At 38.6% G+C, this 19,374-nt stretch overlaps 1 protein-coding gene across 10 annotated transcripts in view; it reads left to right on the top strand.

Annotated features, from left to right (window-relative positions):
- TARBP1 (TAR (HIV-1) RNA binding protein 1) overlaps positions 1–19,374 on the top strand; it is a 65,971-nt gene that overhangs the window by 10,319 nt on the left and 36,278 nt on the right. For all 10 annotated transcript variants that reach the window (XR_011253112.1, XR_011253113.1, XR_011253114.1 and 7 more), the window contains exons 6-12: positions 473–570; positions 3,504–3,639; positions 4,270–4,366; positions 6,904–6,993; positions 8,183–8,321; positions 14,061–14,160; positions 15,048–15,220. Coding sequence is in view for 2 of the 10 variants with exons in the window: in XM_069572527.1 (XP_069428628.1) it covers positions 473–570; positions 3,504–3,639; positions 4,270–4,366; positions 6,904–6,993; positions 8,183–8,321; positions 14,061–14,160; positions 15,048–15,220 (833 nt within the window). In the remaining 8 variants the exon portion in view is untranslated. The remainder of the gene's footprint in view (positions 1–472; positions 571–3,503; positions 3,640–4,269; positions 4,367–6,903; positions 6,994–8,182; positions 8,322–14,060; positions 14,161–15,047; positions 15,221–19,374) is intronic.

Genomic DNA, 19,374 nt, shown 5'->3' with positions numbered 1-19,374 from the left:
AGAAGCAAAATAAACAAAAATAAAAGTGTCTTTAGTAGGTGTTAGCAATCAAATGCTTTTGCAAAAGCAGTTTATTACTAACATATGTCTTTTTCTTAATACTTAAAGGTATTAAATCATTGGAGTATGTGTTAGAAATAATAAAATATAATTTAAAATTACCATTTTTAGACTTTTCTTAAAATGATACTATTTGGGAAGGTTGATGCATATGTGTCAGAAAAAGTGTCATAAAAAGGAGATCTATGCCTGCTTAGTATAACCCATTACTAACTCACATCAGTTTTTCAGTAATATCCTGATGTTTTTGTAATCGGAGGGATTCTTAAGATTTTACTGAAAAATAAAATGCAGGTTCAGAAAAAGATGGTTTTATTGTTGAAAGACATTTGAGCCATATTGCACTTAGTTTCAGTATGCTTAATTGTCAGTAGATTTTATATATTTGTTTTTTAACCCCCTTTGTCTATAGGTCCCCAGGCCAGCTGATAGGAAGTGTTTCTCCACTGGGACTGAAATTACAGAAGTTTTTAGTCACTTATATTTCTTTTCTTCCAGAAGAAATAAAGAGTATGTATCAGTAAAGAATTTCTTTTTAACTTACTAGCTTAAATTAAAAAAATTTTTAGAATGTTGATTATAAGCACCATCCTTCTAGGAGAGTCCTGCTGTTGCTGCTGTTAAGTCGCTTCAGTCATGTCCGACTCTGTGCGACTCCACAGATGGCAGCCCACCAGGCTTCTCTGCCCCTGGGATTCTCCAGGCAGGAATACTGGAGTGGGTTGCCATTTCCTTCTCCGATGCATGAAAGTGAAAAGTGAAAGTGAAGTCTCTCAGTCATGCCCGACTCTTAACGACCCCATGGACTGCAGCCTACCAGGCTCCTCCGTCCATGGGATTTTCTAGGCAAGAGTACTGGAGTGGGGTGCCATTGCCTTCTCCAATGCATGAAAGTGAAAAGTGAAAGTGAAGTCGCTCAGTCATGTCCGACCCTTAGCAACCCCATGGACTGCAGCCTACCAGGCTCCTCCGTCCATGGGATTTTCCAGGCAAGAGCACTGGAGTGGGGTGCCGTTGCCTTCTCTGAGGAGAGTCCTAGGACTGTTATAATCAGTATTGTCAAACTAGTTCCTTTTTTTCAGGATAATGCAAATTTTGTCAGAATTATACAAGTGTCCATTGAAATTGAGTACACACTTTCACCTTTGTATATAGCATGGTACCAGTATTGGAATCTGTAGCATGGAAGCGATTATGGAATATTTACTGCAGTTTGCTATTCTTTCTAAGTATCTATATTCAGTTTCAAAAATTAGCAAAAAAAAGTCAAAGAAAAAAGGAACCTAGGCTTAGGAAAAAGTTATAAACTGAATATCCATTGTGTCAAAATTGTTGCCTTATACATACTGACTTAGAAAGATTAAAAAAGAAAAAAAACTTTTTATAAGACCTCGTATCTTAGAAATGTCCCACTTCTTCGGATTGGAGATGTGTGTTTCTTTCTGATGAGCTCTGTTGGTAAGCAAAGCATGGAACCAGTGTTGTTTTGTTTGCTGAGTAGCAGGATATACCCTGCTAAGCCTTTTCTTCATTCTAGGCTTTGTGATGTAGAAAGTGACCCTGGCCATGAAATATATATATTTTTTCCTTTTGTATTAATATTTAATCTGCATATAGGATGAACAATGACCAATGGTAATATGTATTCAAAAGTCAGGAAGGAAAGGGAAAAGATGGCCATCTGTATATCGCAACCTTAGATTTATAGAAATTTGATTGTTTTGGTTACTTTTAAAAAAGTTAGAGTGGAGAAGGTAGCTGCCGGAGCCATTCTTTAGTTTGCTGGAGTTTGGAAGTTTATAGCCTGGGGATTAATTTTCTGACCATGTGGGCGCATCCTGTGTGTATATCACAGTGTGAGTGAGGTGGTGGTGGTCAGCACCCTGCAGAGTCTGAGAGCCTGGTGTTTGTGGTTGTACCACACGCATGACAGACCCTTGTTAATGTGCTGAGTGAGTGAGAAATAGAAGCTTGACAGTTGCCATCTTCCTTGTGTCTTGAGAGAGGCATTAAGCAAAAGATGGAAACTTAAATAGTCCAGCAAGAATGAGGGCAAGAAAACTGTCTACTTATAGGTTTTACTTTGTAATTTTTTTCTGTCAGTGATTCCCAGTGAATATATTAAGCATACGTGGTTTTGGGCTAGGCATGTTGGGAAATACAAAATACATGTCATATCCTTTCAGGATTGTCCAAGGATTTCTTAAAAGTGATTTCTCAAAAGATTTCTACAATGATGATCTGAGGAAACAGACATTTTCATTGAATATGTGACTTAAAGACCCTTAAGACATCACATATTAGCAGAGAAAGCGGGATAGAGCACCATCCTTGTGTATCTCAAAATAGTTAAAGTAATTGTAGTGTAGGTAAGAAATAGCCTGTGAGAAAGAGCTAATATTACTGTTTGCAGATTCCAGAGGCCAGATACCAATGGTTTTTTTCTTTAACATCTCCAAGAAAAGAATGGTTTCCAACAGTAAAAAATGTATCTTTTACCTTAACTTAAGAAAGAAAAAATATATATATATATAAAACACTTGTTATCAGAGTATGTACAGTATATTGGAATACTCATCTTACTAAAAGGGAATGAATTTGAAATAACATTGGTTTTTTTTTATCAGCTTTATTGAGATATAATTCACACACCATAAAATTTACCCTTTTAAATTGTTCAGTTCAGTGGTTTTTAGTATATTCACAAATTTGTACAACCATCACCACTAATTTCAGAATATTTTCATTATCCCCAAAAGAAACTCCATGCCCATAAGTGATCGTCTCATTTTCCATCTCCCCCAGCTCCTGTCAGACACTAGTTTATTTTCTGTCTAGATTTGCTTATTCTAAACATTTCATATAAAAAGAATCATATAATATATGGTCTTTTATTTTATGTCTGGTTTCTTTTTGCTTAGTGTAATGTTTTAAGATTCACCTATATTATAACATGTATCATTCCTTTTTGTAGCTGAATAATAATGTAATAATATTATAGATACTTCACATTCTGTTTATCCATTCATCAGTAGATATTTGGATTGTTTCTACTTTTAACTACTAATATGAATTACTCCTGTTACTATTCATATACAAGTTTTTATATGAATATAATCTTTCACTTCTCTTAATTATATACCTACGGGTGGAATTATTGGGCAATATGGTAACTCCGTTTTTAACTTTTAGAGGAGCTACTAAACTGTTTTCCACACTGACTGCACCATTTTCATTCTCACCAGGAATGTCTGAGACTTTAGTGCCTCCACATCCTGTTAACACTTGTTATCATCTGTCCTTTTGATCAGAGCCATCCTAGCGGGTGTGACGTTGTATCTCATTATGGTTTTATTCGCATTTCCCTGTGTAGTGTCTGATGATTTGAGCATCTTCTCATGTGCTTGGTAGCAACAATGATGTCTTAAAACTTTTTCTTTCAGGTAGTTTCCTGTTAAAATTTATTCAGAGGATGACAAGCAGACATTGGTGTGCTGTTCCCATTTTGTTTTTATCTAAGGCTTTGGCAAACATCCCACGATGTAAAGCCCTGGGTATAGAAGGACTTCTTGCCCTCAGGTAATTTACTCTTGTGTATATTCGTATGTGGTTATTTGTCATAACTCTCCTTAGTAAATTAAGTTTTCTCTTCTGCTTTAATCCATGGTGAGTGGTTTTAGTTAATATTGGCATTCTGATTTTGCACTCTTAATTTTATAGAAGCAGAAAGCAAATTAAAAAAAAATCTATTCATGGGGATTTCCCTGGTGGTCCAGCGGTTAAGACTCCACACTTGGACTGCAGGGGGCACAGGTTCAGTCCCTGGGTGGAGAACTGAGGTCCCGCATGCGGCTGCACTTAACCTTTGTTTTATGAATTACTAATTTAAATGTTAATAAATGCCGTAATATATACTGTTGGATTTTGACCACTTTAAAAATAAGGCCAGTGTTTTTATTAAATATCAATATTGATTACCAGTTATTTCCAAAAATGTGCCTTGAACGTGTCTTGTTAGTTTTTTAAGATTCTTTTCCATATTAAAATTGCACTCTACTAGAGGCCTTACGTATTTAATAGCTTTGCAGCTCTCCTGACTGACTTTCTGCATCAGAAAGTGTAGATATTATAAGCCGAGTTGTCAGTAACTACAGATGACTGCGGTATTCTCTGAGCCCACGGGAGTGCGTGTGTTTTTCCCCCCGTCAGGGACGTTCTGCAGTGCACCATGATCACACATCAGATCCTGCTGAGAGGGGCGGCACAGTGCTATCTCCTGCAGGCCACCATGAATCTGGTAGACGTGGTAAGCTGATCTTTCTTACTCACGTTAACTTCAGTTCGAGAGTCTTTCTCAGTGAGCAGGAGTTCGTTAAAAAGTCTACACGGCAGCCCTGTGATGCTGTCATTAGAAAGCCCTGTTCATAAGATTGGCCCTTGGCTGGCATCTGGGACCTGAGGGCTCCCAACATCCCAGTATCGTGCCTGCAGAGCTCATGAAAACAGGGTGATCTTCACTGAACAACTGCTTTCCTTCTGGGGCTCTGAAGTTGTAGGAGCCGTGCGCAGGGCATCTGTGTGACCAGTTCCCCAATGAAAACACTGGGCACTGGTTCTCTAAAGAGCCCTTCTGGTAGGCATTTTACCTGTTGGTAGGGAAGCTCGTGACCATACTGAGAGACCATTCTTAGAAGCTTTCACCTGGTTTCCTCTGTATTTTTTTCCGCACATCTTCCAGGAACTTGACTTTCAAAGAACATCCTTATTCTGTTTTTCACGGAGCTCCAGTAACACACTATTGTTGAGAACAGGGGTCAGCAGACATTTTTGTGAAAGGCTGGCTTGGTATATTTTAGGTTTTTTGAGTCATACAGTTTCTATTCAGTTCAGTTCAGTTCAGTCGCTCAGTTGTGTCTGACTCTGCGACCCCATGAGCCGCAGCACGCCAGGCCTCCTTGTCCATCACCAACTCCCAGAGTTCACTCAAACTTATGTCCATCAAGTCAATGATGCCATCCAGCCATCTCATCCTCTGTCGTCCTCTTCTCATCCTGCCCTCAATCTTTCGCAGCATCAGGGTCTTTACAAATGAGTCAGCTTTTCGCATCAGGTGGCCAAAGTATTGGAGTTTCAGCCTCAACATCAGTCCTTACAGTGAACGCCCAGGACTGATCTCCTTTAGGATGGACTGGTTGGATCTCCTTGCAGTCCAAGGGACTCTCAAGAGTCTTCTCCAACACTACAGTTCAAAAGCATCAATTCTTCAGTGCTCAGCTTTCTTTATAGTCCAGCTCTCACATCCATACATGACCACTGGAAAAACCATGACTTGACTAGATGAACTTTTGTTGGCAAAGTAATGTCTCTACTTTTTAATATGCTGTCTAGGTTGGTCATAACTCTTCTTCCAAGGAGTAAGCATCTTTTAATTTCATGGCTGCAATCACCATCTGCAGTGATTTTGGAGCCCATAAAAATAAAGTCAGCCGCTGTTTCCACTGTTTCCCCATCTATCTGCCCTGAAGTGATGGGGTCAGATGCCTTGATCTTAGTTTTCTGAATGTTGAGCTTTAAGCCAACTTTTTCACTCTCCTCTTTCACTTTCATCAAGAGGCTCTTTAGTTCTTCTTCACTTTCTGCCATAAGGGTGGTGTCATCTGCATATCTGAGGTTGTTGATATTTCTCCCGGAAATCTTGATTCCAGCTTGTGCTTCCTCCAGCCCAGCATTTCTCATGATGTACTCTGCATATAAGTTAAATAAGCAGGGTGACAATATACAGCCTTGACATACTCCTTTTCCTATTTGGAACCAGTCTGTTGTTCCATATCCAGTTCCAACTGTTGCTTCCTGACCTACATACAGGTTTCTCAAGAGGCAGGTCAGGTGGTCTGGTATTCCCATCTCTTTCAGAATTTTCCACAGTTTCTTGTGATCCATACAGTCAAAGGCTTTAGCGTAGTCAATAAAGCAGAAATAGATGTTTTTCTGGAACTCTCTTGCTTTTTTGATGATCCAGCGGATGTTGGCAATTTGATCTCTATTACAGCTACTCAACAGCAACCATAGACCATTTACAAATAAGGGGGCATGACTGTGTCCTAGTAAAACTTTACTCACAAAACAGGCTGTGAGTGACTTTGCCAACCCCAGTCTTAGAGCTGCTGCTGCTGCTAAGTCGCTTCAGTCGTGTCTGACTCTGTGCAACCCCATCCCTGGGATTCTCCAGGCAAGAATACTGGAGTGGGTTGCCATTTCCTTGTCCAGTGCATGAAAGTGAAAAGTGAAAGTGAAGTCGCTCAGTTGTGTCCGACTCTTAGCGACCCACGGACTGCAGCCTACCAGGCTCCTCCATCCATGGGATTTTCCAGGCAAGAGTACTGGAGTGGGGTGCCATTGCCTTCTCCTAGACTTAGAGCAGGGTGTCTTAATTGGAGATGTGTGACCTTAAGAGAATAAAAAGATTTGGGTGGTTTTCTGAAGGCTGAGGGTAGTTTTTGTGGATTTGAAAAACAAAGATTCACTTTTGGTGTAAATAATAAGTAATTTCTTATAGGATGTTTCTGGTTTTTGCTTTTAGATTATACTACCTTATCTCAGAGATAGTAATCTCGATTTTAAGGAAAATAGGTTTATAAAGTAGTCTTTCATTTTATATAACGGTTAGCTGTTTATAATCAAACTCTTCATTTTGAAAGTTGAATATTTCCTTTTTAAAAATATAGCTCTTGATTTAACTAATAGTATTCTACTTTAAATAATATGCTAGATTGGTTTTATAGTGATGTTCATTTAGTTAAACATTTTTCAATGAGTAATTTTTTAAAACTGCCCTGCCCACAGGAGAAAGTGTCACTCTCTGACATCTCAACTTTTCTCATGTCAGTGAGACAAGAGGAGTCATTAGGAAGAGGAACTTCACTGTGGATGGAGGTGAGACTGAAAATGATGATAAGGTCTTTGAAAACTTTGTGAAAAATGGCTTCTTGTCGAATTCACTACTGGCTTTTCTTGTTACCTGTCAACAGAGGTTTTTAAAAAAAGTTTATTTGCTTTGAGTGGACCTAACCAATAATGCTGTTAGAATTCCTTTGGGGAAGTGGGAGACAAAGTGAACAGAGATGGAACTGTTCTAGAGAAGATAGTGTTAGTGGGCAGATCTCGACTGCAGATGAGAGTGGTGAAAGTACTGACGACGTTAGACTCGAGGACAGTGACACAGACATCTACTCGGGTTCCCAACCCTGGCATTTCGGTGATCTGTAATTCTTCTGACTTCTTGCATCTCGCTCGTCATGAAACCCTAAGTGTCTTGCAGTGGATGGAGAAAAGTCCTGGCGATTATGAGTAAAGTTGGTATAAACATTTGCATACAGATTTTTGTGTCACCATAACTTTTAAACTCATTTGCATCGGTTTCAAGGAACATGGTTTCTAGATTGTGTAATGAGCATATGTTTAGTTTTTTTAAGAAACTGCCTTCCATATCCATGATTCTGCCGTGTCAGGACCCATACAACCATGGATTGTTAAATGCCATAGTATTTACTATTGAAAAAAATCCACATGTAAGTGGACCTGCAGTGTAAACCCACGTTGTTCAAGGATCAACTATATTTTAAAATGCACATATGATAGAAAATAAACTTGCAAGGAGGGTAGGAGCTTTCCTTATAACTTACATTTCAAATTCTACATTCTCTCAAAAATAAATCCTTGTTTTAGTATATGAAGACGAAATGAATTTTAAGGTTATAATTTGTTTTCCATAAGGTGTTATTATTCATAGAGATGTTCTTTACAACACTTTATCAAAATGTACATTTTATATTAGATGCTTTAAAAATTCTTGCCTGTTAATGAAGCTTATAAGTTCTTTGAGGAGTTTAGAAAACATTCACACACGTATGTGAATATACTCACATACATACATGCATACAAACATTTTTTTCTGTATGAACTGTGTGTGAAGCTCAATCATGACAATAAACATTCTGTTACTTTGTTGTGTTCAGTTATCTAAATTCAGTTTATTGTGGAAGAAAGAAAATTAATTAGGGAAATTAGAAGCCCTTTGTTCAGTTAGACTTTCAAAATAAGTGATAACTGTTTTCTTTTTCAGCTCTGTGATTGGTTGCGTATTAACGAAAGCTATTTCAAGCAGTCCTCAACTTGTAGCTCCATTGGACTTCACGAGACTTCGTTAAATGCTTACGTCAGGAACCTAGTGCAAGAGTATATTAGGTCACCTGCCTGGGAAGGTAAGTCTGAGATCATTTTTACGGACTGATGTAACCAAAACATTTTCTAAGAACTTTCTACTGGTGTTTCAAATTGAAAATATATGCCAAATATATGCTGATTTACAGATGTCAAATTTATATTTCAGCCAAGTAACGTGAATAAACGTTATGTAAAAATATTGTTTCCTAACTTGCACTTTATCTCTTCTAGAACTTGAGATTTTAAACCATCTTAAATGTTCTGAGAAACTAGGAAATTGTCTGAGAAGGAATTGAGCACAAATAAATTTATTAATTTATTCTACAATTACTGAGTCTTTGTCAGCTAGATTTTGCAGATGTGTGTTTGGAGCCTCTGTAGTGGAAATATTTGCAGATAAATCTGTTTATCTTTTGTTTGTTTTCAAAGCATTACATTTAGTGTCAGCTGATTATGAAAAGTAGTTTTAGAGAAAAATTGTATTTGAAAGAATGGTTTTGTTAGTTTCTTTTTTTTTTTTACCAGATACTTAGCAAAAGATCAAACGCACTGAGTGAGGGAAGAATTCTGAGTAGATTCATTAATTAGGATTCTTTCTACATTTCTAACGCTTCCTCATCATTAAAGTCATTAGTGATAATTTGAGTAAATTGCGTCTTTGAATTTAACGTGTCTTCAATTTCCTAGCTTTGTCTCAGACCAAGTCATTTTTATCTCCTGACTTCTCTAATCTGATTATGGAATAGGTCTTAAATGATCAGATAATTATCCTTCCAAAATGCATGAGTTTATCTGTTTGTCCTTTCTGGAACGTTTTGCTTTTGTGTTTTATTGTCTCTATTGTCTAGTAAATTTACTGTTACTTGGAAGGTTCTGTAGTTAGGCCTATAAAAAGTAAATAAATTTTAGTTCCTATTGGAGGGAGCATAGATTAAACTCCCTGAAATATCTATATAACTTGTCTTAAAACTCAGTCTATAACAGCATCAGGTCTGATTAAATCATTCAGAATTGGATAAAATAAGATTTTTAGAGTTTCTTCCTTAACATTTCTGGGACTTAAACTGTTTAATATAAGTTTTTAAAAAACTGATCTCAAGTGCAAAGGAGGCGTGTGTGTGTGTATGTGTAATATTTTGTTTGACTCTTAATGCCCTTGGCTAAGTGTCTTTATAAAATTTCAGTTTGATTAACAATTACTGGGCAGTTTTCAGAACAAGGCAATAAATTCCAAAGCAAACATGATTTTTTTGAGCATAAAATACTTACAACACTCAGATTTGTTTTTATTAAAATCATCAGCTCAAACATTTTTTAATCAAATTCTACACCTAAAGTAGTTTTTTTCTTTGGGTTTCATATGATCAGTACAGATAGATTTTACACTGATTATTCAGCAACTGTATGTCAAGTGTTTTCGAAGTGCCAGACACTGGAGTTACAGAGATAACAGATATGTCCTCTACCCTCAGAGAACATAGGCCAACAAGGGAATTGATAAGTAAACACCTAATCTTAACACGATGCCCTGAAAGCCATGAACACTGGGATGGGGCCCCAGGGTCGGGGCTGCTGATCAGGACTTGTAGACCTGTGGGGGATCAGGAGAGGTCACTGGATGAGGTGAACAGAAATTAAGGTGGAAAGGCGTATCCTGCAAGGCTTGGATGAAGTTACATCCAGGAAGCTTGAAAGTAGCTAGACCTCCACCAGTGTCTGTCTGTAGTATGGAGCCCAGGTTGGAATGGTGAAGGGGTGGTTAAGAGAGGATGGATATATATTTGGTAGCTATATATGTACCATATCATATATATGATATGTAACAAAGCAATGCAGCAACAACAGAAACCACACAAAACCAGCATCGTCAACAGGCAAAAATGTTGGAGCACTTTCAGAGCAGGGTTTCTGAATCAGAGAAAGTGAGACAATTTGCAAACAGCAGTAACAGTGTGTCAGAGCTTGGAATTGTTGAAATCAACCAAAGAGTGAAATATACTAAAGAAATTTTATATTTACACAGTTCATCAGAAAGGGTGCCTACTTAAAATGTAACCAAGGTACCTGAGGAAAGATCCCAAAGTAGTATATACTACAGCTGTACAACCAGTTTTAGAAACAGCTTTAATATATAATTGACATACATTAATTGCACATATTTAAACTTTATACAGTATGATGGGTTTGACCTCTGTGTATTGCTTATGAAACCATTAGCATAGCAAGATAATGAACATAGCCGTCACTCCCCAGTGTCTTCATGCCTCTTGGTCATCCGTGGCTCCTGCTTCTACCTGTTCTCTGCATCCACAGACCACCTTGACACGCTTTCTGACACTAGCTTGCATTTTCTAGAATTACAGTCAGTTTTTAGAATTCGTAGTAGCAAAATTTGACTGATAATTCAGGGTTAACCTGCATTACGATGACCAGAGATAGCCAGTGACCTTTTGTTTCTTTAAAACCATTCTTGCCTATACTTTTCCAGCCTCAGTGAGAGAAGGGGGAGAAGGTGTAAAGAATTCTTTGCCATTGGTTCTCAGAGCCTGATTTCCAGACCAGCAATATCAGCATCACCTGGAAACTGTTTAGAATTGCAAATTCTCAAACTCTATCCGGCACCTGCTGAAACAAACTCTGGGTGTGGGGTTTACCCTCTGTATTTTAAGAGGCTCTCAGGGGGAATTCTAAACCACATGCTGAGGTTTGAGACCTGTTGTTCGGTAGCCTGGGTTTCTCTTAATATGGCAGTAGAGGACTCGGGAAGCAGCCCTACAGCAAAAATCTCTGCTAGAATGTCCTCCACTGGAGTAGTCAGGCACTCTGTTGTTATTGACCTAATCCTGTGACTCTCCTTACAATCAGGCATCTTTAAAAATCCACTGAACTTCTGATTCCCTTTCAGTTATCCCTTTCACTTATCCAAAGTGAAATTTATTCCTTCCCTTTCACTGATCCAAAGTGAAAAATTGTTTAGGACTTCAAAAAGTGCCACTGTGATTGGAAACATTCTCAAAAAGCACCCCTACGCCACTCCCACCTTGTAGAAGGTCAAAAGGTATCTCATTATATGATTGCTAGAAAATGTAAGGAACTGAATAGTGTATTGGTATTTCAGTTTAGTCTTTGTTAACAATGAGTTTTTATATGTACATGTGGGATATAAAGCACTTAATGTGAGTAAAAAGGGTTTATCATTCTTATGATAGAATGATAGAGAGCAAGTTTCAATAATTCACTCTTATAAAAAGCACATAAATTTTACCTACTAAATTATTTTGGAAAGTACCAACATTTAGATTGTCTAAAAATACACATTTCTTCAGCTCAGTTCAGTTCAGTTGCTCAGTCCTGTCCGTCTCTTTGAGACCCCATGAACCGCAGCATGCCAGTCCTCCCTGTCCATCACCAACTCCTGGAGTCCACCCAAACCCATGTCCATCAAGTCAGTGATGCCATCCAACCATTTCATCCTCTGTCGTCCCCTTCTCCTCCTGCCCTCAATCTTTCCCAGCATCAGAGTCTTTACAAATGAGTCAGCTCTTCACATCAGGTGGCCAAAGTATTGGAGTTTCAGCCTCAACATCAGTCCTTCCAATGAACACCCAGGACTGATCTCCTTTAGGATGGACTGATTGGATCTCCTTGCAGTCCAAGGGACTCTCAAGAATCTTCTCCAACACCACAGTTCAAAAGCATCAATTCTTTGGCACTCACCTTTCTTTATAGTCCAGCTCTCATATCCATACATGACCACTGGAAAAACCATGGCCTTGACTAGATGGACCTTTGTTGACAAAGTAATGTCTCTGCTTTTTAATATGCTGTCTAGGTTGGTCATAACTTTCCTTCCAAGGAGTAAGTGTCTTTTAATTTCATTGCTGCAGTTGCCATCTGCAGTGATTTTGGAACCCAGAAAAATAGTCAGCCACTGTTTCCACTGTTTCCCCATCTATCTGCCCTGACGTGATGGGACTGGATGCCATCATCTTAATTTTCTGAATGTTGAGCTCTAAGGCAACTTTTTCACTCTCCTCTTTCACTTTCATCAAGAGGCTCTTTAGTTCTTCTTCACTTTCTGCCATAAAGGTGGTGTCATCTGCATATCTGAGGTTATTGATATTTCTCCCGGCAATCTTGATTCCAGCTTGTGCTTCCTCCAGCCCAGCATTTCTCATGATGTACTCTGCATATAAGTTAAAAAAATAAGCAGGGTGACAATATACAGCCTTGACGTACTCCTTTTCCTATTTGGAACCAGTCTGTTGTTCCATGTCCAGTTCTGACTGTTGCTTCCTGACCTGCATACAGGTTTCTCAAGAGGCAGGTCAGGTGGTCTGGTATTCCCATCTCTTTCAGAATTTTCCAGTTTATTGTGATCCACACAGTCAAAGGCTTTGTCCACTAAATGGTGTTTATAACATTTTAAAGGATAATATAAAGTTTATTCTTTTGTTGTGTTTTTAAACTAAGTTATCCTCCGTGCAAGTGTGTTTTTAGTATTGTCTTCTGTACTAGTGTAACAAATTTGTATCAAAATAAATTACTCCCAATATATATTAGAATATTTGAAAATATGTTTTAAGTATTTGAACCACTGGTCTGGAAAACTAGATTAACTAAATCTTTCTTGGAAGTTGAGGTGAGGAGTATCATCTTATGATAGAAAGAAAAGGAGCTCTAGCTATGATTTATTTTACTTTACCTGGCTTTCAGGAATAGGAAAATACTGATTTTTATCATTTAACCACATTCTTCCAAAAGTTGTTCTAGAAACTTTGCATATATTACTTAATTTTTATAATAAACCCAAGAAAAGTCACAGGTTTATTTAGTTTGATTTTATAGAGGATGACCTAAGCTTTCTGAGAGGACAGTCTGCTGTCCCAGGCTCCCATAGCTAACAAGTTCAGACAGGAGTCTGAGATGTCAAACCCTTTGTATCTGTATCCACTCCATCCCCTTTCCAGTTCCATTTTAGGGAACTCTCACCTCTCATCCAAGATGCCAGAATTGCCTCTTAACCGGTTACCTTGCTTCTAGCTTCCTCTACAATCTCTTTTCCACCTTATACCTAGAAAAATCTGTTTAATATAGAAAGTGTGATCTTACATAATTCTCCTCCCCGTCTTTGTATCCATTCACTTTGACCTCTAGTGGCTTCCTTTCACTTTTGGGGTAAAGACAGAAACCCCTTACAAGCCTATAAAGTCCCTGGTCTCTCCTACCTGTTCCTGTAAGGTCATCTTTGGTGCTCCCTCCTGCTTTATACCCCTGTCCTTTACATGGAATATGGCATGCTCTCTGCTGCTTCAGAGCCTTGACATGCTCTTCCTTCCACCCAGAAGGGTCGTGTCTCCCTTCCCCTACCTCATTCTTTCCTAGCGTTTGTACCCAGCCCAATCGTCATTTCTTCAGGGCGACCTTGTCTTCCTCTCCAGCTGCACGATTTCGAACACTTGCTGCTATTGTCGTTGTACGCGTCTCTGTATGTTCTCTGATGATGCTCTTCTCTTCTGCACTGTGAATTCCTCGAGTATAGGAGCCACTGGGTCTGAGGCCAGCGCATGGCATGCACTCGGCATGCAGAGATGTGTGTTCACACTTAAGTGTATAAAAATGAACCATGCTGTGGGGCGTTCTACTATATTTCTTCTCAGCTATATTTGTCTCATGTAATACTGATAAAACATATTCATTTACCTGTTTTATTTTTGAAACATCATCTTTGAAGGATTTTGTTAATGCTTTGCAAACCTTAACTATTGTTATTTAAGGAGGAGAAAACAGCTGTATGCCTGATTGGTTTGAAGCTAAGCTTGTTGCTATGATGGTGTTGCTGGCCATAGATGTAGAAAGAATGAAGAGTCAATATAGGTAAGTGTTTCTAAATGTGAAAAAAAAGCTTTTTTTTTTAAGAAAAGGCTAATCCTGTTTATAGTCCATATTCAGACTTTTCAGTGATTGGTATGGAATTGATCACAGCTTATTAAAGGAGAAAATTAGAATATGGCATCATACTTAAAGAAATGTTTAAAATTAACGATAAATTAATAGTGCCAGAGTTTTAAACTTCAGAAGTTAAAAACACAACTATGTATTCACAAATCGCTGGTTTTGTGTAAGAATATTAGAAGGATGGGTTGTAAGGTCCTAGCATAAGATTAAGTAAAGACAGTTACTAGATTTTACCCCTTTATAAAATATGTAAATTTTAAAAAATAAAGTAATAATGATAAAACAGTCCCATTTATATTTTGAGAAATATGAGCAGATTGTCACCAGATTATAATTATTGCAGAAAGCAGCTTCCTTAGGTAGTGTCTTTGCATATAATGTAAATCTCTTTTCTAGACAAAGTTTCAGTACTAAAGTTGGTTATGACAGTTTCTCAAAAATCTTTAGTTCTTTATATTTTTTTGTTAACATGTCTCATTTCCTTGACTAGTATATATTTGTTTTGTTTTTTCTGAAATATGGAAGCAAGGTTTAATTTGCAAGCATTTTAATTTGCTGATAAATTGGATCTAGGATTTTGTTCATACTTCTGCCCGAAACCAAGGACATGCATTGTTCCTTGTGCTTTCTTCTCCGGTGAACTGCTGCACTCACTGAGAAAGCATGAGTGCAAAGGCCTGTCCTGACAGGTCGTCCTTAAGAGTAATCCCGTCTGGTGGAATCTTTAGCTAACCAAAACTGTAGGTGGAAGACAGTTTCTTTATCCTTTTGAAATGCTTGATTTGGGCATGTCTTTTAATGTCTAGTGAAAAGCGGAGGACACAGAATGTGTTAAGGATACTCTTAGATCCTCTCCTGGATGCCCTTGTGAAGTTTGGTACAAATGCCTACATGCCCTTGCTGAAAACTGACAGATGCCTGCAGTTGCTGTTGAAGTTACTGCACACTTGCTTGTTGAGAGGTTCCGGTACCCGAGATGGTGAGGATCGATAGTTTCTGTCGGTGTTTTGCCAGGTATATCATTGGTACTCAGGGTATGTCATTGGTACTCAGAATGAGAAGCAATTCCTGACCTTTTTCTTTAGCTTCATACATTCAGCAAATATTTACTGAGTTGGTGCTGGGGAGGCAGCGACGAAGGAGCAGACTGCCCATCCGGAGCTGACATTTTAGTATTTGCATTCATTGCGCACTGTTGATTCCATATTGATGGAATAGGACTTCATTTACTTTTACTTGTTTTGTTTGTTTGTTTCTGTAGGTTCTCATTGATTTCCAGACTATTGAAAATGATCACTATTTCATATATTTTCTAAGCCAAGATCCATTTCTTATTGACACTGTGTAACTTGTTACAGAAAGTAAACTAAAGCATGAGAATAGCAGTAATTTTATAATTACTTGTGCACAGCGGAGTGTGGAGGGCTACAGTCCATGGGGTCACAGAGAGTCAGAGACGACTGAGCACGCAGTCACACACATGTCCCTAAGCACGTCTATGTAGAAAATGCTTCATCCAGGAAGTACATTGTTGGTAGATGGAAGCACTGAGCACTTTCTTCCTTAAACTAAGATTTATGTAAAACAGTATTTGAAAACCCATGGACATCGATATTAGAATTATCAGTGGGTAAGCCTTGGTTCCCAATATTTCTAATCAATTTCATTTGGGATTTTAGAAATTTTCCGTTTAGGAAACAATATTCTAGAGAAACTTTGGTATCAGGTTAAACTGGAGGATAACGTTGAAAGGTTAGATTTTCATATAGACTTGTGACGTATTATAAAAGCTAGAGTCCACGTTCTGGTACTTTTGATAATGATTGCAGAGCCAAATGCTGTGTACATAGCAGGAACTTTTTATAAGATTTTACTCCTTTAAGGGCATAAACTTGTGTTCATTTCACACATCTTGACTGTTGAAAACACTTGACTCAGTCCCCTCAAGTGCAGGACTGGGTCATGGGTGCCTTTTGGAAAATTATTGGGACATTAAGATACACGCAAGAATATGAGATAGTTGTATGTAAATTATGATGCAAAATAATTATACATCCGTGAAAGCACCACCGTTGCATCTGTTGCTGAGAATGAATTTACCTATAACTTCTCAGTCTCTGCCTTTTGCCTCCTTATTTTGGTTTTTATCTGTGTCACTTCTATATACTTAAAGAATGATTTTACCACATAAATCAATTTTCTCACAGTATATTATCTCATTTTCCTGCTTTTAGGCTTTATAGAAATGTTGCTCTACTGTAAGAAGTCTTCTCTTGCTTTTTTCGCTTAGTGCTCTTCGAAGATTAATCCATGTCCTTTCATATAAACGCTTCCTCATTTTCCCTGTGGTGCTGCCTTCCACGGTGATGACACCACAGTTAGGTGTTCTCATGTTGCTGGACGCTGGATGGCATTTAGTCTACTGCTTTTTAGTACAGTACTGATTTGAGCACTTGTCTACATGTCTCTTCTAGCGTGTGTATGTCTCTCCAGTGTGTGTACCCCCAGGACCCAAATGAGTGGTTCTTAGGGTGTGTGTGTATTCAGCTTTTAAGACAATAGAAAATTATTTTCTGTGTTTTTTGCACACAGTAGTTGTGTACATATTTTGTGTTCTCACTTGCAGAATAAAAGTCCCCATCGCTCCTTGTGCGTCTCTTTTATTAGACTGTGAGAGCCAAGGAAATCCGAATTTAGTTTTGGTAGCAGGTAGTAGTAGGTAGTAGTAGTAGGTAGTAGTTTGCCAGATAACTGGCAAAACATGTTCGTTTAGTTAACTTTATTTTTAATTGAAGTCTAGTTGATTTACAATGTTGTATTCATTTCTACTGTACAGCAAAGTCAGTTTATATATATATATATATATATATATATATTTATACACACACATACACACACTTGCTTTTTTAAAATATTCTTTTTCATTATGGTGGTGGCTCAGACGGTAAAGTGTCTGCCTACAATGCAGGAGACCTGGGTTCAGTCCCTGGGTCAGGAAGATCCCCTGGAGAAGGAAGAGGCAACCCACGCTAGTATTCTTGCCTGGGGAGTCCCATGGATGGAGGAGCCTGGTGGGCTACAGTCCAAGGGTTGCAGAGTCGGACACGACTGAGCGACTTCACTTTCACTGAATGTAGTTCTCTGTGCTATACAGTAGGACCTTATTTATTTATCTGTCCTATATGTAATATCTTACATCTGCTCATTTAGGTTTATTTAATTAAATTAAAATAGATGTAAATCCTGAAAGAATTTCTTTGATAGGGAAAGAGGAAAATAGTTATTTTCATTTTATAAATGAGTAAATAATCTAGCAACTAACTGCCGGTCCTAGGATAAATGAACACATAATGGTAAAGTCAGAAATAACGAGGTAAAGTCAGCCCTCCATAGTTATGGATTAAACCAACTACAGACTGAAAATATTCAGGGCAAAAATTTCTAGAAAGTTCCAAAAAGCAAAACTTGAATTTTCCGTGCTTCAGCACATTCTGCAGCAGACCTTGGCTAAGCCTGGATCTGCTGTGTAATGTGTAACATTAAAACACACTCCTGGGAAATGCAGACACATTTTCACCTACTTACGAGCCATAGTGGCTTATGTGGGAAAACCCATTTCACTTAAAACTCCCCCAAAAGATGTCTTAAAATCTTCAAAATAAACTAAAGCCTAATTAGTAACTGGTGAAACGGTCTCTGCTGCCTCTGTCAGCTTAAAGCTCTAAATAAATGATGTTCCAGTGGTTACACAGTAGCTGTACAATGTTTGTCTTTATGTTTGAGGAAACATACCATCAGTCACATTGCAACTCTCCCCTTGTTCATTGGATTATATGCTGAGGCGCTTCAGTCGTGTCCGACTCTGTGCGACCCCAGAGACGGCAGCCCACCAGGCTCCCCCGTCCCTGGGATTCTCCAGGCAAGAACGCTGGAGCGGGTTGCCATTTCCTTCTCCAGTGCATGAAAGTGAAAAGTGAAAAGGCAGTCGCTCAGTCGTGTCCGACCCTTAGCAAGGACTGCAGCCTACCAGGCTCCTCCATCCATGGGATTAGAGGGCCAAGTAACTGCCCTTATCACACTTCTGTCCTAACTACAGGCTGAATTTGTCACAATAGTGGGTGTGATCCTCTTTGCTGAGTGTTACTTTTTCCCTGAGTTGCTTTTGTTTTCTAGCTTTGATCTTTTGTGTCGCTTTGAACTTTTCTTCCCAAATTAGGTTTTAATTAGTTTTTTAATTGTGGTAAAATATATGTAACAAAATGTGCACTTTAAACGTTTTTAAGTGTATGCACAGTGCTGCTTAGCCATCACCAGAGCACACCTCCAGGACTTTTTCATCTTCCCAGTCAAATCTCTGTACCTGCTAGATAATTACTCCCCATCCCAATCTTCCCTCCCCAGCCCCTGGCAACACCAGGAATTTCTGTCTCTGGGAATTTGATCGTTCTGAGTGGAGTCATACAATACTTATCCTTTTATGTCAGGCTTATTTCACTTAACATTAGTGTGTTCAAAAGGTTCATTCATGCTGTAGCCTGTATCAGAATGCCATTCGTTTTTAAGGATGCATAGTACTCTGTAGTATGCGTATGCCATGCTTTGTTTATCCATTCATCTGTTGGTGAACGTTCAGATTGTTTCCATTTTTTGACTATTCAAATAACGCTGCTCTGAACATTAATGTACAAGTGTCTGTTCAAGTCCTTGCTTTCAGTTCTTTGGGGTACATACCCAGAAGTGGAATTGCTGGTTCATAAGGTAATTCTCAGTTGTGTCCGACTCTTTGCGACCCCGTGGATGGCGGCATTCCAGGCTTCCCTGTCCATCACCAACTCTCGGAACTTGCCCAAACTCATGTCCATCAAGTCGGTGATGCCGTCCAACCATCTCATCCTCTATTGTCCCCTTCTCCTGCCTTCAGTCTTTCCCAGCATCAGAGTCTTTCCAGTGAGTCAGTTCTTCGCGTCAGGTGGCCAGAGTATTGGAACTTCAGCTTCAGCATCAGTCCTTCCAATGAACACCCAGGACTGATTTCCTATAGGATTGACTAGTTTGATTTCCTTGTAGTCCATGGGACTCTAAAGAGTCTTCTCCAACACCACAGTGCAAAAGCATCAATTCTTTGGCACTCAC

The sequence above is a fragment of the Ovis canadensis genome, chromosome 25 (assembly GCF_042477335.2).
Source record: "Ovis canadensis isolate MfBH-ARS-UI-01 breed Bighorn chromosome 25, ARS-UI_OviCan_v2, whole genome shotgun sequence".
Classification (NCBI taxonomy): Eukaryota; Metazoa; Chordata; class Mammalia; order Artiodactyla; family Bovidae; genus Ovis; species Ovis canadensis.
The sequence above is the reverse complement of the archived record's forward strand: the minus strand, read 5'-3'. Positions and strand labels throughout refer to the sequence as shown.